Below are 24,016 nucleotides of genomic sequence, written 5' to 3' on the forward strand. Positions count from 1 at the left end.
GCACACTGTAGCAAAACGCTCTGAAACAAATCTTGACCATAGAAGAACACCTTTACCCTAGTCATCATGAGCTCCGACAAAATGGTAGAGTCAGGAGGAGAGCGAGAGCTTCTGAAGGACTGTTTAACACTCTGGAATCGGAACATTTTTCGCTTTATTTTTCTTCCCTTCTTGGTAAGGATGGGAAAAAAAACAAGACATTCTCCGGAACTTTTCAAAACAGAATTTCACAGCAAAAAGGAAACCCATCACCTCTCTATCCGTCACATTTTCACTGATGGGTTGGGCTCTTTAGTTTCTTACATTTTCTCAGACGAAGTAGGAAGAATACAGTAAACGTCATTCTCACAATGAAAAACACGGACAGTTGTAATATTTTGTGGCATGCTTGTACCTTTTCATAGTAAAGCAGGTCTTGACAGGTATCTTATGAAAAGAAGGTATAAGGACTCTTCTAACACACAAATGTTCAGGAATCTGAGGGGACATAACTAAAACAGAAAAGAAAAACGAACCAACGGAAACGAGTCTTGAGGGTCCCTGCCTTTTGGCAATGAAGGAACTTTGAGAAAGAGGGATCTGTTCCCCCACTCCCCAGCCCCTCTCACGGGCTGGATTTGGCCCATGTGTATTTGCACAAGTGTGTGAGTATGACAAGTCCCTGGCCACCTGAATAGGATATGGCCTGCGTGTGTAGGTAAGTGTATATGTGTGTGTTTAGTCCCGGCAGGCAGGCCAGCAGCCACCTCAGGAGGTGTTGGTGATTGGTTTGTACTTCTTGAGGCGGGTCCACTGTCCTGTGGAGTAGTTCATCTCGAACACCGTGTCCACCAGCATGGTGGTGCTGCCCGTGCCGTCCGCCTTGGGCAGGATCTCGGTGTGCTCGCTTAGCTTGATCTGGATGATGTCGCCCTGCTCCGGACACGGGTTCTCTGGAGGAGGGGAGACACCAACATGTAGAGGTGTAGTTGGTGTGTGTCATTGCAGGAGAACTCGCAGTGGAGCGAGAGTGTTTTAAAAGAGGTGTGTGTAGCCAGCTCCGCCTCCAGAGCACTTGAACATACCCACGCATTACTAAAAACATTACTAGTACGTTAAACTCATACCGCATGCCACTAAGTGGACATACTCCAGCACAGGTCTGTTGCACCTTAATTGGGGAGGACGGGCTCGTGGTAACGGCTGGAGCGTAAATCAGTGGAATGGAATCAAATACATCGGAATTTGCCATTCCACTTCTCCGTTCCAGCCCTTATTATGAGCCGTCCTACTCTCAGCAGCATCCCACTGTACTTGAGGGAATATTTCTTCTCACTTGCAAAAAGCTGTTACTTATTACAAAAACTTTGCAATTTCCAACAGTACAAAACTCACACGCTAGGTGGACTTCATCTAGGAAAATGGGAGTATGTGCACAAAGCAGTACAGTACCTCTGGATCCGGCCATGAAGCCCAGGATGAGAGCTTTCTCTGGTCTGGTGACCTTGTTAGCGGTCTTGAACATTTCCTGAGCAGCATACATCTGTTCTCTCTGGGGGGGGGGGATCACAACACATGGCACAGAGATTACACCACACCACACTTCATGCATTTATATTTTAGACATTTAGCAGATGCTCTTATACAGAGTCACTTACAGTCACAGTGCATTCAACTAAGACAAAACTACATCTCTTAAGTAAAACCACCATCCCATACCAAACCACCATTACAAATACAGAACTACAATCTCTACAGTCAGTGTTTGTATGTAAGCGTAACATTCTAGCATAGTAACACAAGTTCATCTTAGAATGCATGCCCAATATATCGCTTCATTCTAAGTAGTATAGTGGTGTGAATGTTGGAACAGAGTCCCAATGATGCCTTTATCCAACTCACAGTGAGCGAGAGGTTCTTTTTGGGCTGGGGCGTGCTGGGCTGGGGGGTAGCGGGGGGCTGTGTGGCTGGGGTCTCGGGCTGCGTGGCAATGGCGGCAGCAGGGGGGCCGTTGCTGCTGGCGGGGGTGCTGGCTGGCGTGCTGGGGGAGGCGGGTGCGGTGGGGCTGGCGGCCGTGTTGCCGGCGTTGTACATGGGCGTCCTTTGTTTGAACTGGCCGGGGAGGGTGGTGGCGGCAGCGCTGGGCGTGGCTGACTCCTCAGGCTGTCGACCCGACTGCAGGGCGTCGCGCCCTGAACCGCCCGCATTCGCTAGAGAAAGAAGAGGAGGATGAATGAAGACTCAGTTTTTCGACATCTGAGACTATCGCTCTATCAATCGCTAATTGGTTGTGCAGAAGATTGGATAGGAGTAAGTACGGATGGAAATCTTGTCAGAACTTTGTTAATCCAGGTAGTTTGTCAAACCAATACATCAAATTCCATGTGGTGTATCAAAAGGCAAGCTGCTACGAGGATTGTAAATCAAGCTGCCTCGCTACAGAAACAGGAGACTGCCCTATAGACCGTTCTGGCTCAGACAAGGCTTTAATTGTCAATTGTCCAGGGCTTATTTACTCAATATGCTACAACCGTGCCATATTGCAAAAACCAACTTCGTATAAGACCAAATGGAGGGTAACTGATATCTAGGTGTGTGAAGTTGTCTCTCTCACCTGGCTGCGTCTCTGAACTGGGAATGTAGGAGGAGGAGGGGACCATACTGGGAGTAGCAGGCAGGTAACTCGTAGACGGCAGGGCGCTCTCGTTGTTCAACGCACCCAGTTTCTGAAAACACCCGTTGGAATAGGTTACAATTCAATACATCACTTTGTAAATTGAGTGAGTGTCTCTCTTCCTACCTGTGTAGACACCAGTCCAGCAGCATAGTCTGGTGTAGCATTCTCCACCACAGCCTCCTCTTTGGCAGCTTTCTCCCCAGCCTCTGTTTCTGTACCACGAGAGAAAGAGATCAATAAGGATGAGTGAGTCAAAGACGGTGAATAATAGTGAAGACTGCTAGCTAGATAGAGATACAGTGCCTTCGGAAAGTATTCAGACACCTTGACTTTTTCCACATTTTGTTACGTTACAGCCTTATTCTAAAATGGATTAAACAAATAAAAACCCTTAGCAATCTATACACAATACCCCATAATGAAAAAACAAACACAGGTTTTTAGAAATGTTTGTACATTTATCAAATATAAAAAAACAAATACCTTATTTACATAAGTATTCAGACCCTTTGCTATGAAACTCGAAATTGAGCTCAAGTGCGTCCTGTTTCTATTGATCATCTTTGAGATGTTTCTACAACTTGGAGTCCACCTTTGGTAAATTCAATTGATTGGACAGGATTTGGAAAGGCACACACCTGTCTATATAAAAAGGTCCCACAGTTGACAGTGCATGTCAGAGCAAAAACCAAACCATGAGGTTGAAGGAATTGTCCGTAGAGCTCCGAGACAGGATTGTGTCGAGGCACAGATCTGGTGAAGGGTAAAAAAACAAACAATTCTGCAACATTGAAGATCCCCAAGAACACAATGGCCTCCATCATTCTTAAATAGAAGTTTGGAACCATTAAGACTTTTCCTAGAGCTGGCCGCCCGACCAAACTGAGCAATCGGACGAGAAGGGCCTTTGTCAGGGAGGTGACCAAGAATCCGACAGTCACTCTGACAGAGCTCTAGAGTTCCTCTGTGGAGATGAGAGAACCTTCCAGAAGGACAACCATCTCTGCAGCACTTCACCAATCAGGCCTTTATGGTAGAGTGGCCAGACGGAAGCCACTACTCAGTAAAAGGCACGTGACAGCCCGCTTGGAGTTTGCCAAAAGACACCTAAAGGACTCAGACCATGAGAACCAAGATTCTCTGGTCTGATGAAACCAAGATTGAACTCTTTTGCCTGAATGCCAAGAGTCAAGTCTGGAGAAATCCTGGCACCATCCCTACGGTGAAGTATGGTGGTGGCAGCATCATGCTGTGGGGATGTTTTTCAGCGGCAGGGACTGGGAGACTAGTCAGGATCAAGGGAAAGATGAACGGAGCAAAGTACAGAGAGATCCTTGATGAAAACCTGCTCAGGACCTCAGAAGGTGAACCTTCACCCCAGTCTCACAGGACAACGAGCCTAAGCACACAGCCAAGACAACGCTGGAGTGGCTTCGGGTCAAGTCTCTGAATGTCCTTTAGTGGCTTAGCCAGAGCACGGACTTGAACCCAATCGAACATCTCTGGAGAGACCTGAAAATAGCTGTGCATCGACGCTCCCATCCAACCTGACAGAGCTTGAGAGGATCTGTGGAGAAGAACGGGAGAAACTCCACAAATACAGCTGTGCCAAGCTTTTAGCGTCATACCCAAGAAGACAAGGCTGTAATTGCTGTCAAATATGCTTCAACAAAGTACTGAAAAGGGTATTTTTTATACATTTGCTAAAATGTATAAACAGTTTTTGCTTTGTCATTATGGGGTAGTGTGAAGATTGATGGGTGAAAAAAGTAGTAATTTTAGAATAAGGCTGTAACATAACAAAATGTGGAAAAAGTCAAGGGGTCTGAATACTTTCCGAATGCACTGTTGATCAAAAATATTAATAAATGCATTTACCCAAAGTCTTTCTTCTCCTCTTTGCCTCTCTACCAGCTCCCACCATATCGAGCTCTGAGATGTCTAACAACTAAAGAACAGACAATAATGTGCATCAGACTCGCTTAACACATTGAACCATCAATTTAAAATGACAATCCTTTCAATACAGCTTCCCATCAGGGTTTCTGTTAACCGGTAACAGCTGGCTTTTGGCATTTAAAAAAAGAAGACCGTAAATAAAATGTATTTAATTCTGCAAAAAAAATGTATAATCTCATTGCTAAATAATGCTTTGCCAATTCATTGATGAAAATACAACAGCGTAGACCTTAGAGTGAAATGCTTACTTACAAGCCCTTAACCAACAATGCAGCTTTTAGAAAAATACCTAAGAAATAAAAGTAACAAAGGCTATACACAGGGGGTACTGGTATAGAGTCAATGTGCGGGGGCACCGGTTGGTCGAGGTAATATGGACATGTAGGTAGAGATATTAAAGTGACTATGCATAGATAAGAGAGTAGCAGCAGCGTAAAAGAGGAGGGCCATGCAAATAGTCTGGGTAGCCATTTGATTAGATGTTCAGGAGTCTTATGGCTTGGAGGTAGAAGCTGTTTAGAAGCCTTTTAGACCTAGACTTGGCACTCTGGTACCGCTTGCCGTGCGGTAGCATAGAGAAGTCTGTGACTTGGGTGGCTGGAGACTGACAATTTTTAGGGCCTTCCTCTAACACTACATCACTTCCTCTCACAGGCAGTGATGCAACTAGTCAGGATGCTCTCAGATGGTGCAGCTGTAAAACCTTTTGAGGATCGGAGGACCCATGCCAAATCTTTTCAGTCCCCTGAGGGGGAATAGGCTTTGTCGTGCCCTCTTCACGACTGTCTTGGTGTGTTTGGACCATAATAGTTTGTTGGTGATGTGGACACCAAGGAACTTGAAGCTCTCAACCTGCTCCACTGCAGCCCCATCGATGAGAATGGGGGCGTGCTCGGTCCTCCTTTTCCTGTAGTCCACAATCATCTCCTTTGTCTTGATCACGTTGAGGGAAAGGTTGTTGTCCTGGTACCACACGGCCAGGTCTCTTACCTCCTCCCTCGTTGTCGGTTATCAGGTCTACCACTGTTGTGTCATCGGCTAACTTGATGGTGTTGGAGTCGTGGCTGGCCGTGCAGTTGTGAGTGAACAGGGAGTACAGGAGGGGACTGAGCACACACCCCAGAGGGGCCCCCCGTGTTGAGGATCAGCGTGGAGTATGTTTTGTTACCTACCCATACCACCTGGGGGTAGCCTGTCAGAAAGTCCAGGATCCAGTTGCAGAGGGAGGTGTTTAGTCCCAGGGTCCTTAGCTTTCTTGATGAGCTTTGAGGGCACTATGGTGTTGAACGCTGAGCTGTAGTCAATGAATAGCATCTCATATAAGTGTTCCATTTGTCCAGGTGTGAAAGGGCAGTGCGGAGTGCAATAAAGATTGCAGCATCTGTGGATCTGTTGGGGTGGTATGCAAATTGAAGTGGGTCTGTGTTGTGAGTCATGACCAGCCTTTCAAAGCACTTCATGGCTACAGACGTGAGTGCTAAGAGTCTATAGTCATTTAGGCAAGTTACCTTAGTGTTCTTGGGCATAGGGACTATGGTGGTCTGTTTGAAACATGTTGCATCCTGGATTTGCATGTTCTGTTAAGATGAATTACCATAATCTAAATGTGATTTTGGTTATTCTGAGAACCATGCGTGGACGTCCTAATCAGTTTACACACCCAATACATTTGGGTCCAGTACATTTCTCAAATGTCCGGTAAATTAAAATGCTCCTGGTCAAATGTCCAGCACCACATTTTCATAACGGAAACCCTGCTTCCTGTCTACTGTGAAAATATTTTTTTTTATTACAAAATTACATATTGGTTTCCTTACTGTATAAGCAGCCTATGAACGAGGTTAGACAGCAATCCATGCTTTGGTTTTGCTTGTGTGGCCACTGTCCGAAAACAAAACCAAAGCATGGATTGCGATCTTACCTTGTCCATAGACTGCTTGCAGGATGAGGAAATCAAGGTAATTTTGTACTTTGGGTGAACTATCCCTTAAAAGAAAACAAGGTCACTTGTTAAGGCCCCTTCGTTACCTTGACTCCCCTCTCCTTGCGCAGGGGCGTCCGTGCGGGGGCTATGGGTGTGCGGTTGCTCGGCGGGCTGAACATACTGGGGGTGGTGGGGCTGCGGAACGGGGCTTTGGGGATCCCCTTGAGGGGTGCTGGAAGGGAGAGTATAAAACATGATATCTCAGCATCCAATTAGACACCCGTGGGTATGAATGTGTGTGTAAGTGTTCATATGCATAGTCTTAGCAAAAACAAGTATTGTAATTGCTGTGTGTGTGTCACTCACTGGTGGTGTCAATCTTCTTGACCAGGCCTCTTCCTTTTGCATGGAAAGGCACTCCCGCTGTCTTCTTCAGCTGTTGAGCCGTCTCTGTGGCTGAAACCACAACAGAACGTGAGGCAAAAATATTTTGCAATGGAAAATGTTTAAAACAACTAATTTGGTTAGTTCCACCCAGTTTCGTCCTGTTTCCTTCTGTTAGATTCCTAGTGAATACACCAGAGGGTGCTGTTCATTTGGCACCAAACAGAAGAAAACAAATAGGGAGGGACTACATGAACTTGTCCAATAAGAAACATTCATATTCATTTTCCAGTGCGTGCTGTAATGAACATGAGTCATGACCATTCACTAATGTGAAAAAGACCATTCACTAAACTAGCACAAAAGGTAGGGCCCTATAAAATATTGTATTTTTTGCCTGATTTCATTTTGTTTTCCCCCCCAAAATTCCAGTTTCTCTGTTTTGGTTTTACAGGTTTCTGTTTTTCCCCAGTTTCAGGTTCTCTAAATCACACTTTTTATATAGAAAAACTAAAACATAATGTTCTAAATCCACAACCATGCTTAAAACCACATCAAGAGAACACTTACGAGGTCTGGGAAAATTCTAAGAAATCTTGATTTTTGGGTGTAGTTACCCTTTAATTTAAGTGCAGCATGAGACCATTGTTTGGTTAGCGCTATTTCTGTAGCGCTCACGTGATTGCAGAGTTTGGTAAAACAAAAGGCCACTAATCATGATATTCTGCCAGGTAGACATTGGCTACTTTGAAATTAAAGTTGATCTAGTCAAAAATTGCTCCGCCATTTCCTTGTTACTAGAACTCTAATTGCCTCATTTCAGTTGTAGTGTAGAGAATCATTGTACCATCTACACCAATGTGAAATATATTTTCCATAATTAAAAATATTGTTGCTTCAGCTGTTTGAAGCTATTGTACAAAACCGAAAGCAAAAGCAAAACCAGAATATCGCATAAAGAACAGATCTACTGCTTCTTAGACTTGCTTTCAAGTAGAATTATAGATCTATAACACATTTCTTTGTGAATTCAGTTGGGTCGCCCCAAAAAGTTACATATTGCCACTAACATTTAATTGAGGTTTTTGAGAAAGACTTTCCATCTACCAGAAGACGGCTGTCATTACATTAGCATCATCGCTAACGGCTACGCAAAGTGTTCGACAAACGCGTGCACATACACACACGGGAATTCCTGTGCCTTTGCCTCTTCAGAAAGTTGAAGGAAAATATGAATCACTGACATATTTTGTTCAGGTCTTATGATAATCTTGAACAAATGAATGAATGCTCAATACATTTAGTTAATTTCCTAGTAAGCTCAATTGATTTTTTTATGTTGTTGAATTCCATTTTAAGGTCTAGATTCCATCTGCGTTCTCCGCAACGGAGATTTTATAGGGCCCTACAAAGGACAGGAGACCCGAAACATGGCGAGCCAGGGTCTTTCCTGCATAGAAAAGTCTTGGGCGGGCCGCCTAAGTCCAAATAATTTATTTTCAAGATGGAATAACACGGTCAGCGTAAACTTAAATGACAAACTAGTATGTAGAAAAGATAGACCTATGTATCTTTAAATACATATGAGAACTAACAATCACTAAAATATAAGCCAGACTAAAACGATGATTTCAGAAGTATTGACTTGTTAAAATGTTTGAGCATAAGGACACAACATTAGCCATGGCAAAATGCATAGAATTGCAGGAAATTTACTTAAACTGCAATATTTTCTCTCAGCTCCAGCTTGAGGGAGCAGTCTCTGGAAAGGACTTGTCTATCCATATACACCAGTGCACAAATGAGGGTACAAAACTGTAGGAACGCCTTCCTGATATTGAGTTGCACCCCCTTTTGCCCTCAGAACAGCCTCAAGCCGTCAGCACATGGATTCTACAAGGTGTCGAGAGCATGGATTCTACAAGGTGTCGAGAGCATGGATTCTACAAGGTGTCGAAAGCATTCCACAGGGTTGCTTGATGGCCCATGTTGACTCCAATGCGTCCCACAGTTGTGTTAAGTTGGCTGGATGTCCTTTGGGTAGTGGACCATTTTTAATACACATGGGAAACTGTTGAGCACGAAAAACCCAGCAGCGCTGCAGTTCTTGACACCTGGCACCTACTACCACACCTCATTCAAAAGGCACCTAAATCTTTGGTCGTGCCCATTAACCCTCTGAATGGCACACAGACAATCCATGTCTCAAATCCTTTTTTTTTTTAACCTGTCTCCTCCCCTACATCTACACTTACGGAAGTGGATTTACCAGTGACATCCATAAGGGATCATAGCTTTCACCTGGTTCGTCTAGGTCATGGACAAAGCAAGTGTTCCTAATGTTTCGTCCGGACTTTTTAGATTGCGTGTAGTTAGGTATTCTGCACTTTGAGCTAAAAACACAAGCATTTCACTGCACCTGCGATAATGTCCAAATCTGTGTAGGCGACCAATAAACTTAAGTAATTTTGATTTGCAGGAAATTTGCTTAACTGATCAAATTCTCTCCACTCCATAACAAAATGTGTGAAAAGAAAAATGCATATAATTTCATTCAAGAAATTGGCTTTAAAACACCGAAATTCTCTCAACCGCCAAGATGGGGGCCTCAAAAACATTTTTGCCCAAGGCCTTGACTGAATTCAGCCGCACCGATGGGCTGGCCATGCCACGCCCACCACCGTAGCCCCTTTTTGATACAGAAAAAGCACTGGGACCTCCTGAAGAGTCTAAAGTGGCTTCACTTTCTCATCTGCTTTCCTTCATCTGCACTGACGTGTGAAAAACAAATGGACAAGTGAAAGCAACTCCCAAGTAGGCATCCACCATAGCGCTTTAACTTTTGCTTTTCAGATCAGGGGCCACATTCATTAAGCGTCTCAGAGTAAGAGTTGTGATCTAAGATCTGCCTTTTAGATCATAATGAGTAACATTACATGGACAGGGGGAACATGATCCTTGATCAGTATTCCTAGGCCCCAGATGAAGAAGATGACGAGGATGCCACTTTAGACTATTGACATGCACCCAGGGTGGGTGGATCGAGTGAAGTATCTTCTCTTACATTTCTGCAGCAGCTCTGCCCTGAGGGTGGCGCTCTTGGGCTTCCTCTTGAGCTGGAAGTGTTTGACGGGGGGCGTGAGTGGGCCCACCAGGGTGGTCAGGGCGCTTTTGTTCAGGTACTGGCACTCCAGAGGGAGCATGGCCGACGCCTCACACTCACTCACTGCAGGGGGAGAACAATCAAATGTATTTATAAACCCTTTTTACACAAGCAGTTAACAGTGTTTTTACAGCATCTCAAACCTAGACCCCGAAGAGGAAGCAAAAGCAGAAGTGTGAAGGAAACAGGCAGGTGCAACCAACAAGTATCTGCACAAGCACTAACATGTTCACAGGTGATAAAGAAAAAGTAGGACTCTGATAGATGGCCAACCATCAGGTGATGTCAGAACAGCACCAAAATGCGGGAACATGCATCCTATTCCATACTACAAATTCCCCAAGCACAGTTTACATAATCACAGTCATTCCAGTTGTAAAGCTAGAACCATGACCCTCAATGTCCCCTTCTGCTCTCATTTTACTCTTGACTTGTGACCCCTAGCCTATGGTAGTGTACCCACCTTTCTCCCGGAGCTCGCCCAAGATGTCCTGTACGTTAGGGTTCTGCTCCTCCAGGTCCAGGTTGAGAGAGCCTGTCTCTGGGAAGGACTTAAGGATATCTGCCACCATCAGTACCCAGGGCTCAGAGTCCACTGTGGCCAGCTGGATGATCTCTGATAGGGCCTCCTTCATCTGCATGTCAAAGGAGGTGATTGTGGAGGTTAGTAGAGCAAGATTAATTAAAAAATAAATACACTTTTAGCATTCAATCTTGTGGAATGGTCATCTTTCTTTAGGCTTTACATGCATACATGGCTCACAGTATACATTGCTGTCTGTTGATAGGAAGAAATCGATTATAGAATCTCCATGGGGCAGGGTGTATATGGGCATAAGAGGGAGGTGGAGGTTAGAGCAGGGCACAGAAATTGAATACATCCAACTACTACACCTTCAATATAGTGTGTGTGCTGACTTTGTTTCCTGGCCTGTTGGGCTGTCAGTAGCTAACATGGGCATCCTCAGGAGGACCGTAAACCTGGGGTTGAGTGCAGGAGACTTCAGGGACTCTATGATAGATGAGCAAGGGACAAGGCCAAGCACATCATAGAGGACCCCACATAGTCTTGCCCAATGTTTTGAGCTTCTGTCCTCCAGAAGGAGATATAAAGTCCCACAGTTCAGCAATAATAGGAGCTGGACAAGTTTAATTCTGGCAGCTATCAGGCTTCTGAACAGTGGGACATGGGAAAGATGTATGCCCAATACATGATCAAACAGTAGGCCGCAGGGACTGTGAATGACGGTGATAATGCATTACAGGATATGTAGATTTTGTTATGGTCATGAAATTGAAATGACACGTATAAATGTATACAGGTAGCTAATTCAATCAATTAATCATCACAGAACTATAATAAGTAAACAAAGCAATGTCGAGAAATTGTAGTGCACCTGGTTTACAACAAGTTGTAGTTAAGAAGCAAGACTATCAAAGTTAATAGAACGTTTAGCTATTAGACGATTTAAAAAAAAAAAAAACATTTTAAAGGCTGTTTCCCAATTTTGACTTGTAACCTAACTCGCTGGTTACGCCCTCCAAAATGGCACAAGCAGCCTGGCAGACATGCGAATCCACTTGGAGTGACAAAGCTCCGAGAAGTTTTGAGCATTTGAACGCTTCTCGGACGACCAACAACAACAAAAATAACGACTACACTACAAACAGGTTCAATGTTACACGTCAGGCTAGACAGCTAACTAAGTTAACTTAGGGTTTGTGAAAGCAATCCATGTGCGTTGGGTAAACAAATGAGACTGGACAGAATGAGCCTAAACAAACGACAGTTAGCTAGCTAACTACCTCTTGGCTGTAGACACTTGGCTCTTCCGAACAGGTCTCCCTAAGCAAAGAGTCTAAGACATATGCAGCTAGATAAGTGTACCCTGAAAACGGTTAGATTGTAAACATGGTGTAATATACTTCCCACTCAGGAAATATTAACGTTAGTTAGAAACTCGACCAAGGCTGCATGCTGCAGAACCCCATTTAAACTAACTAGTAGCAGTGGCTAACTAGTGTTCAGTCAGTCATATAGCAACTCGCGTACCCACCTCATCAACAGTCCGCCTCGGAAGATGCAGCATCCCGAGCAAGATTTTTAGCTTTACTGGAGGCGACAAACTCGAAAAACACAACCGTATATTGTCGATAACTGAAACCGTGAGGAGTGAAGCAATACTAGAAGGCGCCCAAAGTTCGTCTGTTGATCCTAGTTTATTATGGAGCCACAGGCCGGTATCGCTATCCTTCATCGACGCCATCTTGGAAAAAGAAGCGTTTTGAGTTCGGGCATTTTAAAAGGCTACCTAGCTAAGAAAACTTAGAACGGTTGGTTAGGACACACCCACCATGTTCATGCTGAGTGCTAACGTGGATCCTTGGGACGTCCTTACACTAAACCCTAACCTTAAACCATTTTAAATGTCGCCCTAAGGATTCCACATATCAAGGACCCCATGTTCATGTCGAGGGAGATCAAAGGAACACACATCTCTCTTACCTATCCAAAAAACAAATGTAATTTTACATGGCCTTTTGAAAATATTGAATTTACAGAACACTTGAGATGTACGTCTGTAACATCATTGCTGTTTGACTCTAATGGGAATGCTGACTTCCCTTTTGCAAATAATTCTAATAATACAAACCCTTTTCTTGAAATTGACTTGGAGAGTGCACTAATGTGTAGGAATTAATGGTCCGTGTACGTGCGGATAATATTTATTGTACAACCATTTCTGTATAAGGTTATGCAAATAAGCGACTGCGAAGAAATGTGAACAATATTAGCGAACCAGTGAGGCCAACATTCAATTTGGGATGAATAAATTAAATGAATAAAATAATTTAGCGTAGGCCTACTTTTACGGAATTTGTGGCGGGATAATCCGTTTGCCTAATTTACAGTTGCCACAGTCACAAAAACTAAACCCTAACCACACTGCTAAATGTATGCTTAACATTAAATTAATTACAATTTTAAGAGCCAATTTTGGTTTTGTGGCTGTGGTAACTAGTGACTACCCTCAAAGGGTTTTATACGCATGCGCCTTCTGCCCTTTGAATTAATATTCAACAGAATCGTCTTGAGGTGGGCGTCTTTCGGCAGGCTACATTGTTTTTATTTTCTTTAAAATATCACCCACAGTGAGTAGGCCTACATTAAATGTTATACTGTTCTTAGTTATATTTCCGATATTTTTCTTTATGAAAAAAAGATTGGCCCATTTAAAACGTGATCTCCGCATCTGTGATGTTCTTATGGATGCTGGTGTTGCTTTCTTTAGTCGTGGAAACGTAGCCTACAATCGTTTTCATATATCCTATCAATGCTTCGTTTATAAACGTAATTAAATATCATAAGGAATCATATGCTAAAATTCGCCATCTCCATTTTCCAGGTCTTTCTCTTGACATCTTGCACCGAGCATCAGTATGGTATCGAGCGGCTATTTGCAAGCGGTGATGCTGCTATTAGCGGTGCAGCTCTTGTGTTTTAGGCCAAGTGATGCTGAGCAGGAGGCAGGGACGGTAATCCCTGCTGAAAGTAAGTGGTTTTATTTAATATATTGTCTTTGTTGCATTTGCGATTATACACAATGAGCGGCTGTTATTGTAGTGTGGATGACAATTGTCTAGGTGTATAAAGATTTTTTTGAAATTCTAGGCCCAAACACAATCAATTATGATTGATTGCCTAATCGATAGGTTATACCAATTGACAACAGCAATTGAGGAAGTGTATCAGCAGATAGGTATTGATTGTAAATATAAACGTCTTAAAATATTGTTTTTGTTTTCACTAATGCAGTAGCCTATAATGAATCAAAATGAACACAGTTTTTATATTTTGTCACGTTGTCTTGCAGGTCGTCCCTGTGTGGACTGTCATGCATTTGAATTCATGCAGAGGGCACTACAAGACCTTAAGAAGACTGCTTTCAACCTTGATGCCCGGGTAACAGTTGCGATCCCTTTCTTTTCAGTTACACTTTATGTTACAGCGTGTCATTTTATTAGGATCCCCATTAGCTGTTGCGTAAGCAGCAGTTACTCTTCCTGGGGTCCACACAAAATATGACATAATACAGAACATTACTAGAGAAGAACAGCTCATGGGCAGAACTACATCAATTTACTAACTATTGTATTTACACATTGTTACACTTAATGCTTGAAGTGGGCCGTAGTTGTCCACCTTTGATTTTCTATTGATTGAGAACTGGCACCTGTTAAAGAATATTGTATTGCCTTTAATATATGATAAGTACCAGCAGTGGTGTAGTGGTGCCTGGAGAAGTGGGTATACTCTAATTTGACACACAAAAAACAGCCCGCCTGGCGAAGGAAATGTGTGAAAAAGTATATGTTTTCCTATAGTTTTTTTCAGGTTTTCACTCTCAATCACACTTTTTTTTTTTTAAATAGAAAAACAACGATGCTTTAAGGCAACAATGGGTAAGCAAAGAAGTTATTGCAAAAGTTTGGTCCGAAGTCTTATTTGAATCTTTGCGATGCGCAATTCAGTCATCATGCGGTGTTTGAACATTTCTCAAGGCTTTCACAAAACCTTCCAAATTAAATGTAGACTGCAAAGTAGGTCTACCTGGTAGAATGATATGATGATGAATCGGGAATGCATTTGTTTTTCAAACTCTGCCATCACGTACACTGTAGGTCTACATTGTATAGTACAGCAACACTGTTAGCCAAAAGGTCTCATGCTAGGTGCACAATTGAATTAATGGGCATCTAAACCCTCCCAGAATATTTCCGTTTTATTTTTCCCAGACCTCAAAATGGTCTCCTTATGTGGTTAATTAGCATTTCCTGGTATAAGTTGAAATGCCTTTCCTACCATCTACGGGCTACCGATGTCGTTTTTCTGTGATGCTCCTGGTTGAGAGTTGTGTGCACTTGCTGACAGATTCATATTATTAAGATGTGAGTATACACAATGCCCCAACTACCCCACTGTGTACCAGCACCTAAAATGAGTACCAGCACCTAAAATGAGTACCAACACCTATTTCATTCCACTTCAAGCACTGGTTATGTCTGGGATAGTACTGAGTTGCTCCCTATAGATGCAGTAAAGGGGTCAATGGAACGAGGACCGTTCCATTGACCAGATTAGCACACATTTGACAATTTTGATCTAACTAAGTGGATATTTGTCAAATCCATCATGATTTATGTATTGTAACAGACCCACAATGTGGTTACTTAAGTCCGATTTGGATATATTTGGAAGTTTTCGCTGCATAACATTTAGAAGTTGTCCCTTTTCAGGTTTAGAAGAAGTGACTGCTAAATGCTAACTCCTGTTCGTATAAACTGGTTAGCATAGCTAGCGTTCAGAAATCCGTGGTGGTAGTCCAGTCATTTTTAACTGTAATACAGTTTATTGGTTAAGATGACATGAACATTTGTTGGGGTTGACATCCATACAAGCATTATACTCCAGTTTCTACCTCAACATAGTGTGAAATACAGGGGGCGCAACTTTGATTTTAGAAGTGGGGGGGACATATACATTTTTTTATCCAGTCAACTAAACACTCCAAACAGCCTACCTGACCACTCGGAGACATCCACATGGTCCTAAAGCACACCCGTACCTCGTTTTGTATCACACTCCAATGATAAAACCAGTACAAAAAATGCAATATCAGAATGTTGGGGGGACATCTCCCCTTTGTCCCCAGTGAAAGTTGCACCTCTGGTGAAATACACACATAAACAATAGCCTAAATGTAAGCTATTTTTTCTGTGTTGAAATAAGGAGATTTGGGATCTTTCCTGCACATGTTGCCATGGCAATTACAATGTTTTGGTTGAGTTCGATGGACCTTTTCACCACATCTATACCCTGGCCTGCTGTATACCTACCTGTAAAGTTCCTCTACAAGTCTTAGCCTAGTTTAAAAAGTTTACTCCGCCTAGTACTCCCTAACATGGCATTGCTTTTGTTTCCTCCTAGACTGAGACTCTGGTGTTGAGGGCAGAGAGGCGAGCCCTGTGTGACTGCATGCCCACTAATACCCTGCGCTGAATGGAGTAGTGATGTGCCCCCCCTATGGCAACCAACCCCACACCCACAATGGCCGGACACTTACTTTTACCCACTACAAACAACGCCTGGACTAGACAGTTGTCTCTCTGAGCTTCCTTCTATGGAATATTGTACCATTTAGTTTGCTAATTTGTACAACAGACACTTTATTTTCTTTGCTAACATATCACTATTGATATTGCAGTGGTTTAATTATTTAAAGATAAGATTTCATTTTATGAGTTTAGATAAGCCAGTCATGCGTTACTATGGCATGTAGGGCAAAGCCAACAACAGCTAGCCTATTGTCCCAGAACTCATGTCCATGTCTTATGTGAGGGTTTGTCTTATCTGAGGGATTTTGTGAAATAAAATACGATTTACACTTTACACATTTAATTTAAAGGAAAAAAAACACTTTCAATTTGGATGTAACCTATTAGTTGTGCTATAGCATAGTAGATCTGTATATAGGTTCAAAAGACAGACACCTTTTATTAAATGTGTGCCAATATGATCAGGATAATTAACATATACATAGATACACGCGAAGCAGCAGCATTAAATTCAAAATAGTTGTTAATTCATAATAACATGCATAACATAACAAGTGTCTGGGAAAGTTATTTTGTATTGGCATGGCAACACCAGGCCTTTAGAATAAGTGTACTTTTTAGGTGTATGTGGTACCATGCATGTTTATAGGGTGTAGGCCTACACTCATCTCAACCAGTTGTTTATGGCAATCAGTTGTCTGAGGCACTTCATAATTTTGTTATATTCATCATATCTTTTGTCTTTATTCTGTCTATCTGAACTGTATGAAGATAAAAGTGTTGGATGATGTAGTGGTCAGGAGAATATAGACAAACAAATGCATATTTACCACTAAGACATAGGGACTGTAGAATATTGACAATGTATTGCTAAAATGGTAACTACAGAGGAGTATTATTAATGATAATAATGCTTTGTGTTTGTGTTGTTGCTTTCTTTGTTTCAAAATGTCAATAAGCTGCTTTTAGTAATGTCTTGTATGTTTTATTTGGTATTAAAGTCATTATTATAACTTTCGTCACTGTATGTATGCCTTTCTGATATCTTTTAGTGGTTGTGGAAATAACTGAAGGCCAATCCCAAATGAACCCTAAGCCCTACACCCTATGCACTTGAAGAGATCTGAGAGGATTTGATTGGTATAAGTAATATGATCAAACTTCCACCACAAGGGCATAGGGCATTGTGCTTAAGGATCGATTTGGGACTGTGCCTCAGTTCCCAGTGATACATTACAGGCTCCGTATTTCAGTGTCTGGCAAGCAACCCCAGGAGCAAGAGAACATTTGTTAATCAAGGTGTGTGTGTGTAATGTATAGTTTTGCTTCTTATACAGTGGGGCAAAAAACTATTTAGTCAGCCACCAATTGTGCAAGTTCTCCCACTTAAAAAGATGAGGCCTGTAATTTTCATCATAGGTACACTTAAACTATGACAGACAAAATTAGAAAAAAAATCCAGAAAATCACATTGTAGGATTTTTTATGAATTTAATTGCAAATTATGGTGGAAAATAAGTATTTGGTCACCTACAAACAAGCAAGATTTCTGGCTCTCACAGACCTGTAACTTCTTCTTTAAGAGGCTCCTCTGTCCTCCACTTGTTACCTGTATTAATGGCACCTGTTTGAACTTGTTATCAGTATAAAACACACCTGTCCACAACCTCAAACAGTCACACTCCAAACTCCACTATGGCCAAGACCAAAGAGCTGTCAAAGGACACCAGTAACAAAATTGTAGACCTGCACCAGGCTGGGAAGACTGAATCTGCAATAGGTAAGCAGCTTGGTTTGAAGAAATCAACTGTGGGAGCAATTATTAGGAAGTGGAAGACATACAAGACCACTGATAATCTCCCTCGATCTGGGGCTCCACACAAGATCTCACCCCGTGGGGTCAAAATGATCACAAGAACGGTGAGCAAAAATCCCAGAACCACACGGAGGGACCTAGTGAATGACCTGCAGAGAGCTGGGACCAAAGTAACAAAGCCTACCATCAGTAACACACTACGCCGCCAGGGACTCAAATCCTGCAGTGCCAGACGTGTCCCCCTGCTTAAGCCAGTACATGTCCAGGCCCGTCTGAAGTTTGCTAGAGAGCATTTGAATGATCCAGAAGAAGATTGGGAGAATGTCATATGGTCAGATGAAACCAAAATATAACTTTTTGGTAAAAACTCAACTCGTCGTGTTTGGAGGACAAAGAATGCTGAGTTGCATCCAAAGAACACCATACCTACTGTGAAGCATGGGGGTGGAAACATCATGCTTTGGGGCTGTTTTTCTGCAAAGAGACCAGGACGACTGATCCGTGTAAAGGAAAGAATGAATGGGGCCATGTATCGTGAGATTTTGAGTGAAAACCTCCTTCCATCAGCAAGGGCATTGAAGATGAAACGTGGCTGGGTCTTTCAGCATGACAATGATCCCTAACACACCGCCCGGGAAACGAAGGAGTGGCTTAGTAAGAAGCATTTCAAGGTCCTGGAGTGGCGTAGCCAGTCTCCAGATCTCAACCCCATAGAAAATCTTTGGAGGGAGTTGAAAGTCCGTGTTGCCCAGCAACAGCCCCAAAACATCACTGCTCTAGAGGAGAACTGCATGGAGGAATGGGCCAAAATACCAGCAACAGTGTGTGAAAACCTTGTGAAGACTTACAGAAAACGTTTGACCTCTGTCATTGACAACAAAGGGTATATAACAAAGTATTGAGATAAACTTTTGTTATTGACCAAATACTTATTTTCCACCATAATTTGCAAATAAATTCATTAAAAATCTTACAATGTGATTTTCTGGATTTTTTTTTCTCATTTTGTCTGTCATAGTTGAAGTGTACCTATGATGAAAATGACAGGCATCTCTCATCTTTTTAAGTGGGAGAAGTTGCACCAGTGGTGGTTGACTAAATACTTTTTTGCCCCACTGTAGATACTGCACAGCGCTATCCATCAGCGCTATCCAACAGCGCTATCCATCAGCGCTAGTGGCAGAGGCACATTGATTATGTCTGCGTCTCAAATGGCACCCTATTCCTTATGTACACTCTTCGAAAAAAGGGTGCTATCTAGAACCTAAAATGGTTCTTTGGCTGTCCCCCCTTCCACAGAGGGTTCTACATGGAACCCAAAAGGGTTCTTCAAAGGGTTCTTCTATGGGGACAGCCGAAGAACCCTTTTTTCTAAGAGTGTAGTGCTGTGCACTACTTTTGACCATAGGCTCAAGTCAAAAGTAGTGCAGTATATATGGAATAGCGTCCCATTTGGGAGGTATCCAATGTGTAAAACTGTATAGGGCCACATTTCTCCCCTGCAGGGAATAGTTGCTGTTCGCTCAGGAAACAGTTTTTATGTGTTTAGTCACACTATCAACTACTGTGTGTGTGCCTGTGCCTATCTTGCTATAAACCAGTGACTGAGATGATTTTCTCTGAATACATCAGTGGACACACAGTCTTATATTATGTGCTTAATTTTGTGATATTTTTGTACATACAGTTGAAGTCGGAAGTTTACATACACCTTAGCCAAATACATTTAAACTCAGTTTTTCACAATTCCTGACATTTAATCCATGAAAAATTCCCTGTTTTAGGTCAGTTAGGATCACCACTTTATTTGAAGACTGTGAAATGTCAATAATAGTAGAGAGAATGATTTATTTCAGCTTTTATTTATTTCATCACATTCCCAGTGGGTCAGAAGTTTACATACACTAAATTTGTATTTGGTAGAATTGCCTTTAAATTGTTTATCATGGGTCAAACGTTTTGGGTAGCCTTCCACAAGCTTCCCACAATAAGTTGGGTGAATGTTGGCCCATTCCTCCTGACAGAGCTGGTGTAACTGAGTCGGGTTTGTAGGCCTCCTTTCTCAAGCACACTTTTTCAGTTCTGCCCACAAATTTTCTATAGGACTGAGGTCAGGACTTTGTGATGGCCACTCCAATACCTTGACTTTGTTGTCCTTAAGCCATTTTGAAACAACTTTGGAAGTATGCTTGGGGTCATTGTCCATTTGGAAGACCCATTTGCGACCAAGCTTTAACTTGACCTGACTGACGTCTTGAGATGTTGCTTCAATATATCCACATAATTTTCCTACCTCATGATGCCATTTATTTTGTGAAGGGCACCAGTCCCTCCTGCAGCAAAGCACCCCCACAACATGATGCTGCCATCCCCGTGCTTCATGGTTGGGATGGTGTTCTTTGGCTTGCAAGGCTCCCCCTTTTTCCTCCAAACTTAACGATGGTCATTATGGCCAAACAGTTCTATTTTTGTTTCATCAGACCAGAGGACATTTCTCCAAAAAGTATGATCTTTGTCCCAATGTGCAGTTGCAAACCGTAGTCTGGCCTTTTTATGGCGGTTTTGGAGTAGTGACTTCTTCCCTGTTGAGCAGCCTTTGACAAGACCCTTTGAAGTTGTTCTGGGATTGATTTGCACTTTTCACACCAAAGTACGTTTATCTCTAGGAGACAGAACGCGCATCCTTCCTGAGTGGTATGACGGCTGTGTGGTCCCATGGTGTTTATACTTGCGTACTATTGTTTGTACAGATGAACGTGGTACCTTCGGGCGTTTGAAATTGCTCCCAAGGATGAACCAGACTTGTGGAGGTCTACAATTTTTTTTCTGAGGTCTTGGCTGATTTATTTTGATTTTCCCATGATGTCAAGCAAAGAGGCACTGAGTTTGAAGGTAGGCCTTGAAATACATCCACAGGTGCACCTCCAATGGACTCAAATTATGTCAATTAGCCTATCAGAATCTTCTAAAGCCATGACATCATTTTCTGGAATTTTCCAAGCTGTTTAAAGGCACAGTTAACTTAGTGTATGTAAACATCTGACCCACTGGAATTGTGATACAGTGAATTATAAGTTAAATAATCTGTCTGTGAACAATAGTTGGAAAAATGACTTGTGTCATACACAAAGTAGATGTCCTAACCCACTTGCCAAAACTATAGTTTGTTAATGTAACTTCTTATGGCTGCAGGGATAGTATTGAGTAGCTTGGATAAAAGGTGCCCAGAGTAAACAGCCTGCTCCTCAGTCCCAGTTGCTAATATATGCATATTATTATTAGTATTGGATAGAAATCACTCTGAAGTTTGTAAAACTGTTTGAATGATGTCTGTGAGTATAACATAACTCATAGGGCAGGCAAGAACCTGAGAAGAAATCCAAACAGGAAGTGGGAAATCTGAGGTTGGTCAATTTTCAACCCAGCCTCTATTAAATACACAGTGGGATATTGGTTATGTTGCACTTCCTAAGGCTTCCACTAGATGTCAACCATCTTTAGAAACTTTGATGATTCTGCTGTGAAGTGGAGGCTCATAAGGGCTGTTTGAGCCAGGTGTCTGGCAGAGTGCCACAGGCTCTGAGGCGCGGTCACGAGAGAGTTAGCTCTCGTTCCATTGCTTTTCTACAGACATAGGAATTCTCCGGGTTGGAACATTATTGACATTTTATGTTAAAAACATCCTAAAGATTGATTCTATACTTAGATTGACAAGTTTCTACGGACAGTGACGGAACTAGGGAACACGCTTCATGACTTTGGGTTTGTTTACCAAACGTGCTCACAAAAGTAGCTCTTTGGACATAAATGATGGATATTATCGAACTACATCAAACATTTAATGTGGAACTGGGATTCCTGGGAGTGCATTCTGATGAAGATCATCAAAGGTAAGTGAATATTTATAATGCTATTTCTGACTTCTGTTGACTACCCAATATGGCGGATATCTTTTTGGCTGCTTTGTTGTCTGAAAGCTGTACTCAGATTATTGCATGCTTTGCTTTTTCCGTAAAGTTTTTAAAATATCTGACACAGTGGCTGCATTAAGGAGAAATGTATCTATATTTCCATGTCTAACAATTGTATTTTCATCAACATTTATAATGAGTATTTCTGTAAAATGATGTGGCTCTCTGCAATATCACAGGATGTTTTTCGAACTAGTGAACGTAACGCGCCAATGTATACTGAGATTTTTTAAATATAGATATGCACTTTATTGAACAAAACATATATGTATTGTGTAACATGAAGTCCTATGAGTGTCATCTGATGAAGATCATCAAAGGTTAGTGATTAATTTTATCTCTATTTGTGCTTTTTGTGACTCCTCTCTTTGGCTGGAAAAATGTCTGAATTTTTCTGTGACTTGGCGGTGACATAACATAATCGTTTATGGTGATTTCGCTGTAAAGCCTATTTGAAATCGGACACTTTGGTGGGATTAACAACAAGATTACCTTTAAAATGGTATAAGATACATGTATTATGAGATTTCTGTTGTTTGAATTTGGCGCTCTGCACTTTCACTGGTTGTTGTCATATCAATCCCTTTAATGGGATTGCAGCCCTAAGAAGTTTTAACTAGACATTTGTGGAGTGGTTGAAAAACGAATTTTAATGACTCCAACCTAAGTGTATGTAAACTTCAGACTTCAACTGTACATCATTTTATTCTACAAATTGTGGTTATTAAGTGATCATCATTAATGTTATTATTGCATAGAATAAAAAAATTTAAAAGCATTTTCTTCAAAACCCTGTAGCAATGCCTTTCCTTGTATAGGGTCTGAACTGACGGCTCAGCTTGAAATGAGACCACAGGCAATATCTATCAAACAACGATCAAAAGAAATGGCTGTCTGAGATCACACAGCAACAGTTCTCTCCCTCTGTGTACATATTGTTCTGGTCTGGAGCTGTTTTATTTCCAGAATGCAGCAATAGCAAGCCTGGACCAAGATATGTTTGTGCTGTCTTGCCAACACAGCAAGATTTGGCAAAACTGCACAAAGAGATCGGGGACCAGGATAGAAGAGTCTCACCCCAATTAGAGAGAAGTGCTGTAGTCAGTACTTGGCTGTTTGCGGAGCCTTCATACTCTCACACCCTTTCATTTATTTACAGTGCATTCGGAAAGTATTAAGACCCCTTTTTCCACATTTTGTTACATTACAGCCTTATTCTAAAATTGATCAAATAAATGTTTTCCCTTATCAATCTACACACAATATCCCATAATGACAAAGTGAAAACAGGTTTTTTGAAATTTTAGCAAATGTATTACAAATGTAGTACATAAGTATTCAGACACTTTGCTATGAGACTCGAAATTGAGCTCAGGTGTATCCTGTTTGCATTGATCATCCTTGAGATGTTTCTACAACTTGATTGGAGTCCACCTGTTGTAAATTCGATTCATTGGACATTATTTGGAAAGTCACACACCTGTCTCTATAAGGTCCCAAAGTTGACAGTGCATGTCAGAGCAAAAAACAAGCCAAGAGGTTGAAGGATTTACCCATACAGGATTGTATCGAGGCACAGCATTTATGGTAGAGTAACCAGATAGAAACCATTCCTCAGTAAAAGCTGTGGGATGTTTTTCAACAGCAGGGAAAGGAAGGACTAGTCAGGATCGAGTGAAAGATGAATGGAGCAAAGTACAGAGATATCCTTGATGAAAACATGCTCTATAGGATATCCTTCCAACATGACAACGATCCTAAACACACAACCAAGACAATGCAGGAGTGGCTTCGGGACAAGTCTCTGAATGTCCTTGAGTGGCCCAGCCAGAGCCCAGACTTGAACCCGATCAAACATCTTTGGAGAGACTTGAAAGTAGCTGTGCAGCAATGCTCCCCATCCAACCTGACAGAACTTGAGAGGATCTGCAGAGAAGAATGGGAGAAATTCCCCAAATACAGGTTTGCCAAGCTTGTAGCGTCATACCCAAGAAGACTCGAGGCTGTAATTGTTGCCAAAGGTGCA

The 24,016-nt window shown here is 42.1% G+C and overlaps 2 protein-coding genes across 4 annotated transcripts; one reads left to right on the forward strand and one right to left on the reverse strand.

Moving 5' to 3' along the window:
- Positions 1–137: 137 nt before the first annotated feature.
- Positions 138–12,505, reverse strand: LOC112214616 (negative elongation factor A). Its single transcript, XM_024373508.2, has 11 exons — positions 12,144–12,505; positions 10,550–10,721; positions 9,988–10,149; positions 6,906–6,995; positions 6,644–6,771; positions 4,535–4,604; positions 2,780–2,868; positions 2,594–2,705; positions 1,882–2,189; positions 1,432–1,531; positions 138–932 (listed from the first exon to the last, which is right to left on the reverse strand). Exons 1-11 carry the CDS (start codon positions 12,351–12,353, stop codon positions 748–750), a joined length of 1,626 nt encoding a protein of 541 aa, XP_024229276.1. The 5' UTR covers positions 12,354–12,505; the 3' UTR covers positions 138–747.
- On the forward strand, positions 11,672–17,221 carry LOC112214618 (neuropeptide-like protein C4orf48 homolog). 3 transcript variants are annotated; one of them, XM_042327155.1, is made up of 4 exons: positions 11,672–11,757; positions 13,494–13,639; positions 13,962–14,050; positions 16,076–17,221. In XM_042327155.1, exons 2-4 carry the CDS (start codon positions 13,528–13,530, stop codon positions 16,145–16,147), a joined length of 273 nt encoding a protein of 90 aa, XP_042183089.1. In that variant the 5' UTR covers positions 11,672–11,757; positions 13,494–13,527; the 3' UTR covers positions 16,148–17,221. The 3 variants fall into 3 exon arrangements, with proteins under 3 accessions (XP_042183089.1, XP_024229278.1, XP_024229279.1); XM_024373510.1 differs by lacking the exon at positions 11,672–11,757 and adding an exon at positions 13,137–13,239; XM_024373511.2 differs by lacking the exon at positions 11,672–11,757 and adding an exon at positions 13,143–13,183.
- The last annotated feature ends 6,795 nt before the right edge of the window (positions 17,222–24,016 follow it).

Source organism: Oncorhynchus tshawytscha, linkage group LG09 (assembly GCF_018296145.1).
Source record: "Oncorhynchus tshawytscha isolate Ot180627B linkage group LG09, Otsh_v2.0, whole genome shotgun sequence".
NCBI lineage: Eukaryota > Metazoa > Chordata > Actinopteri > Salmoniformes > Salmonidae > Oncorhynchus > Oncorhynchus tshawytscha.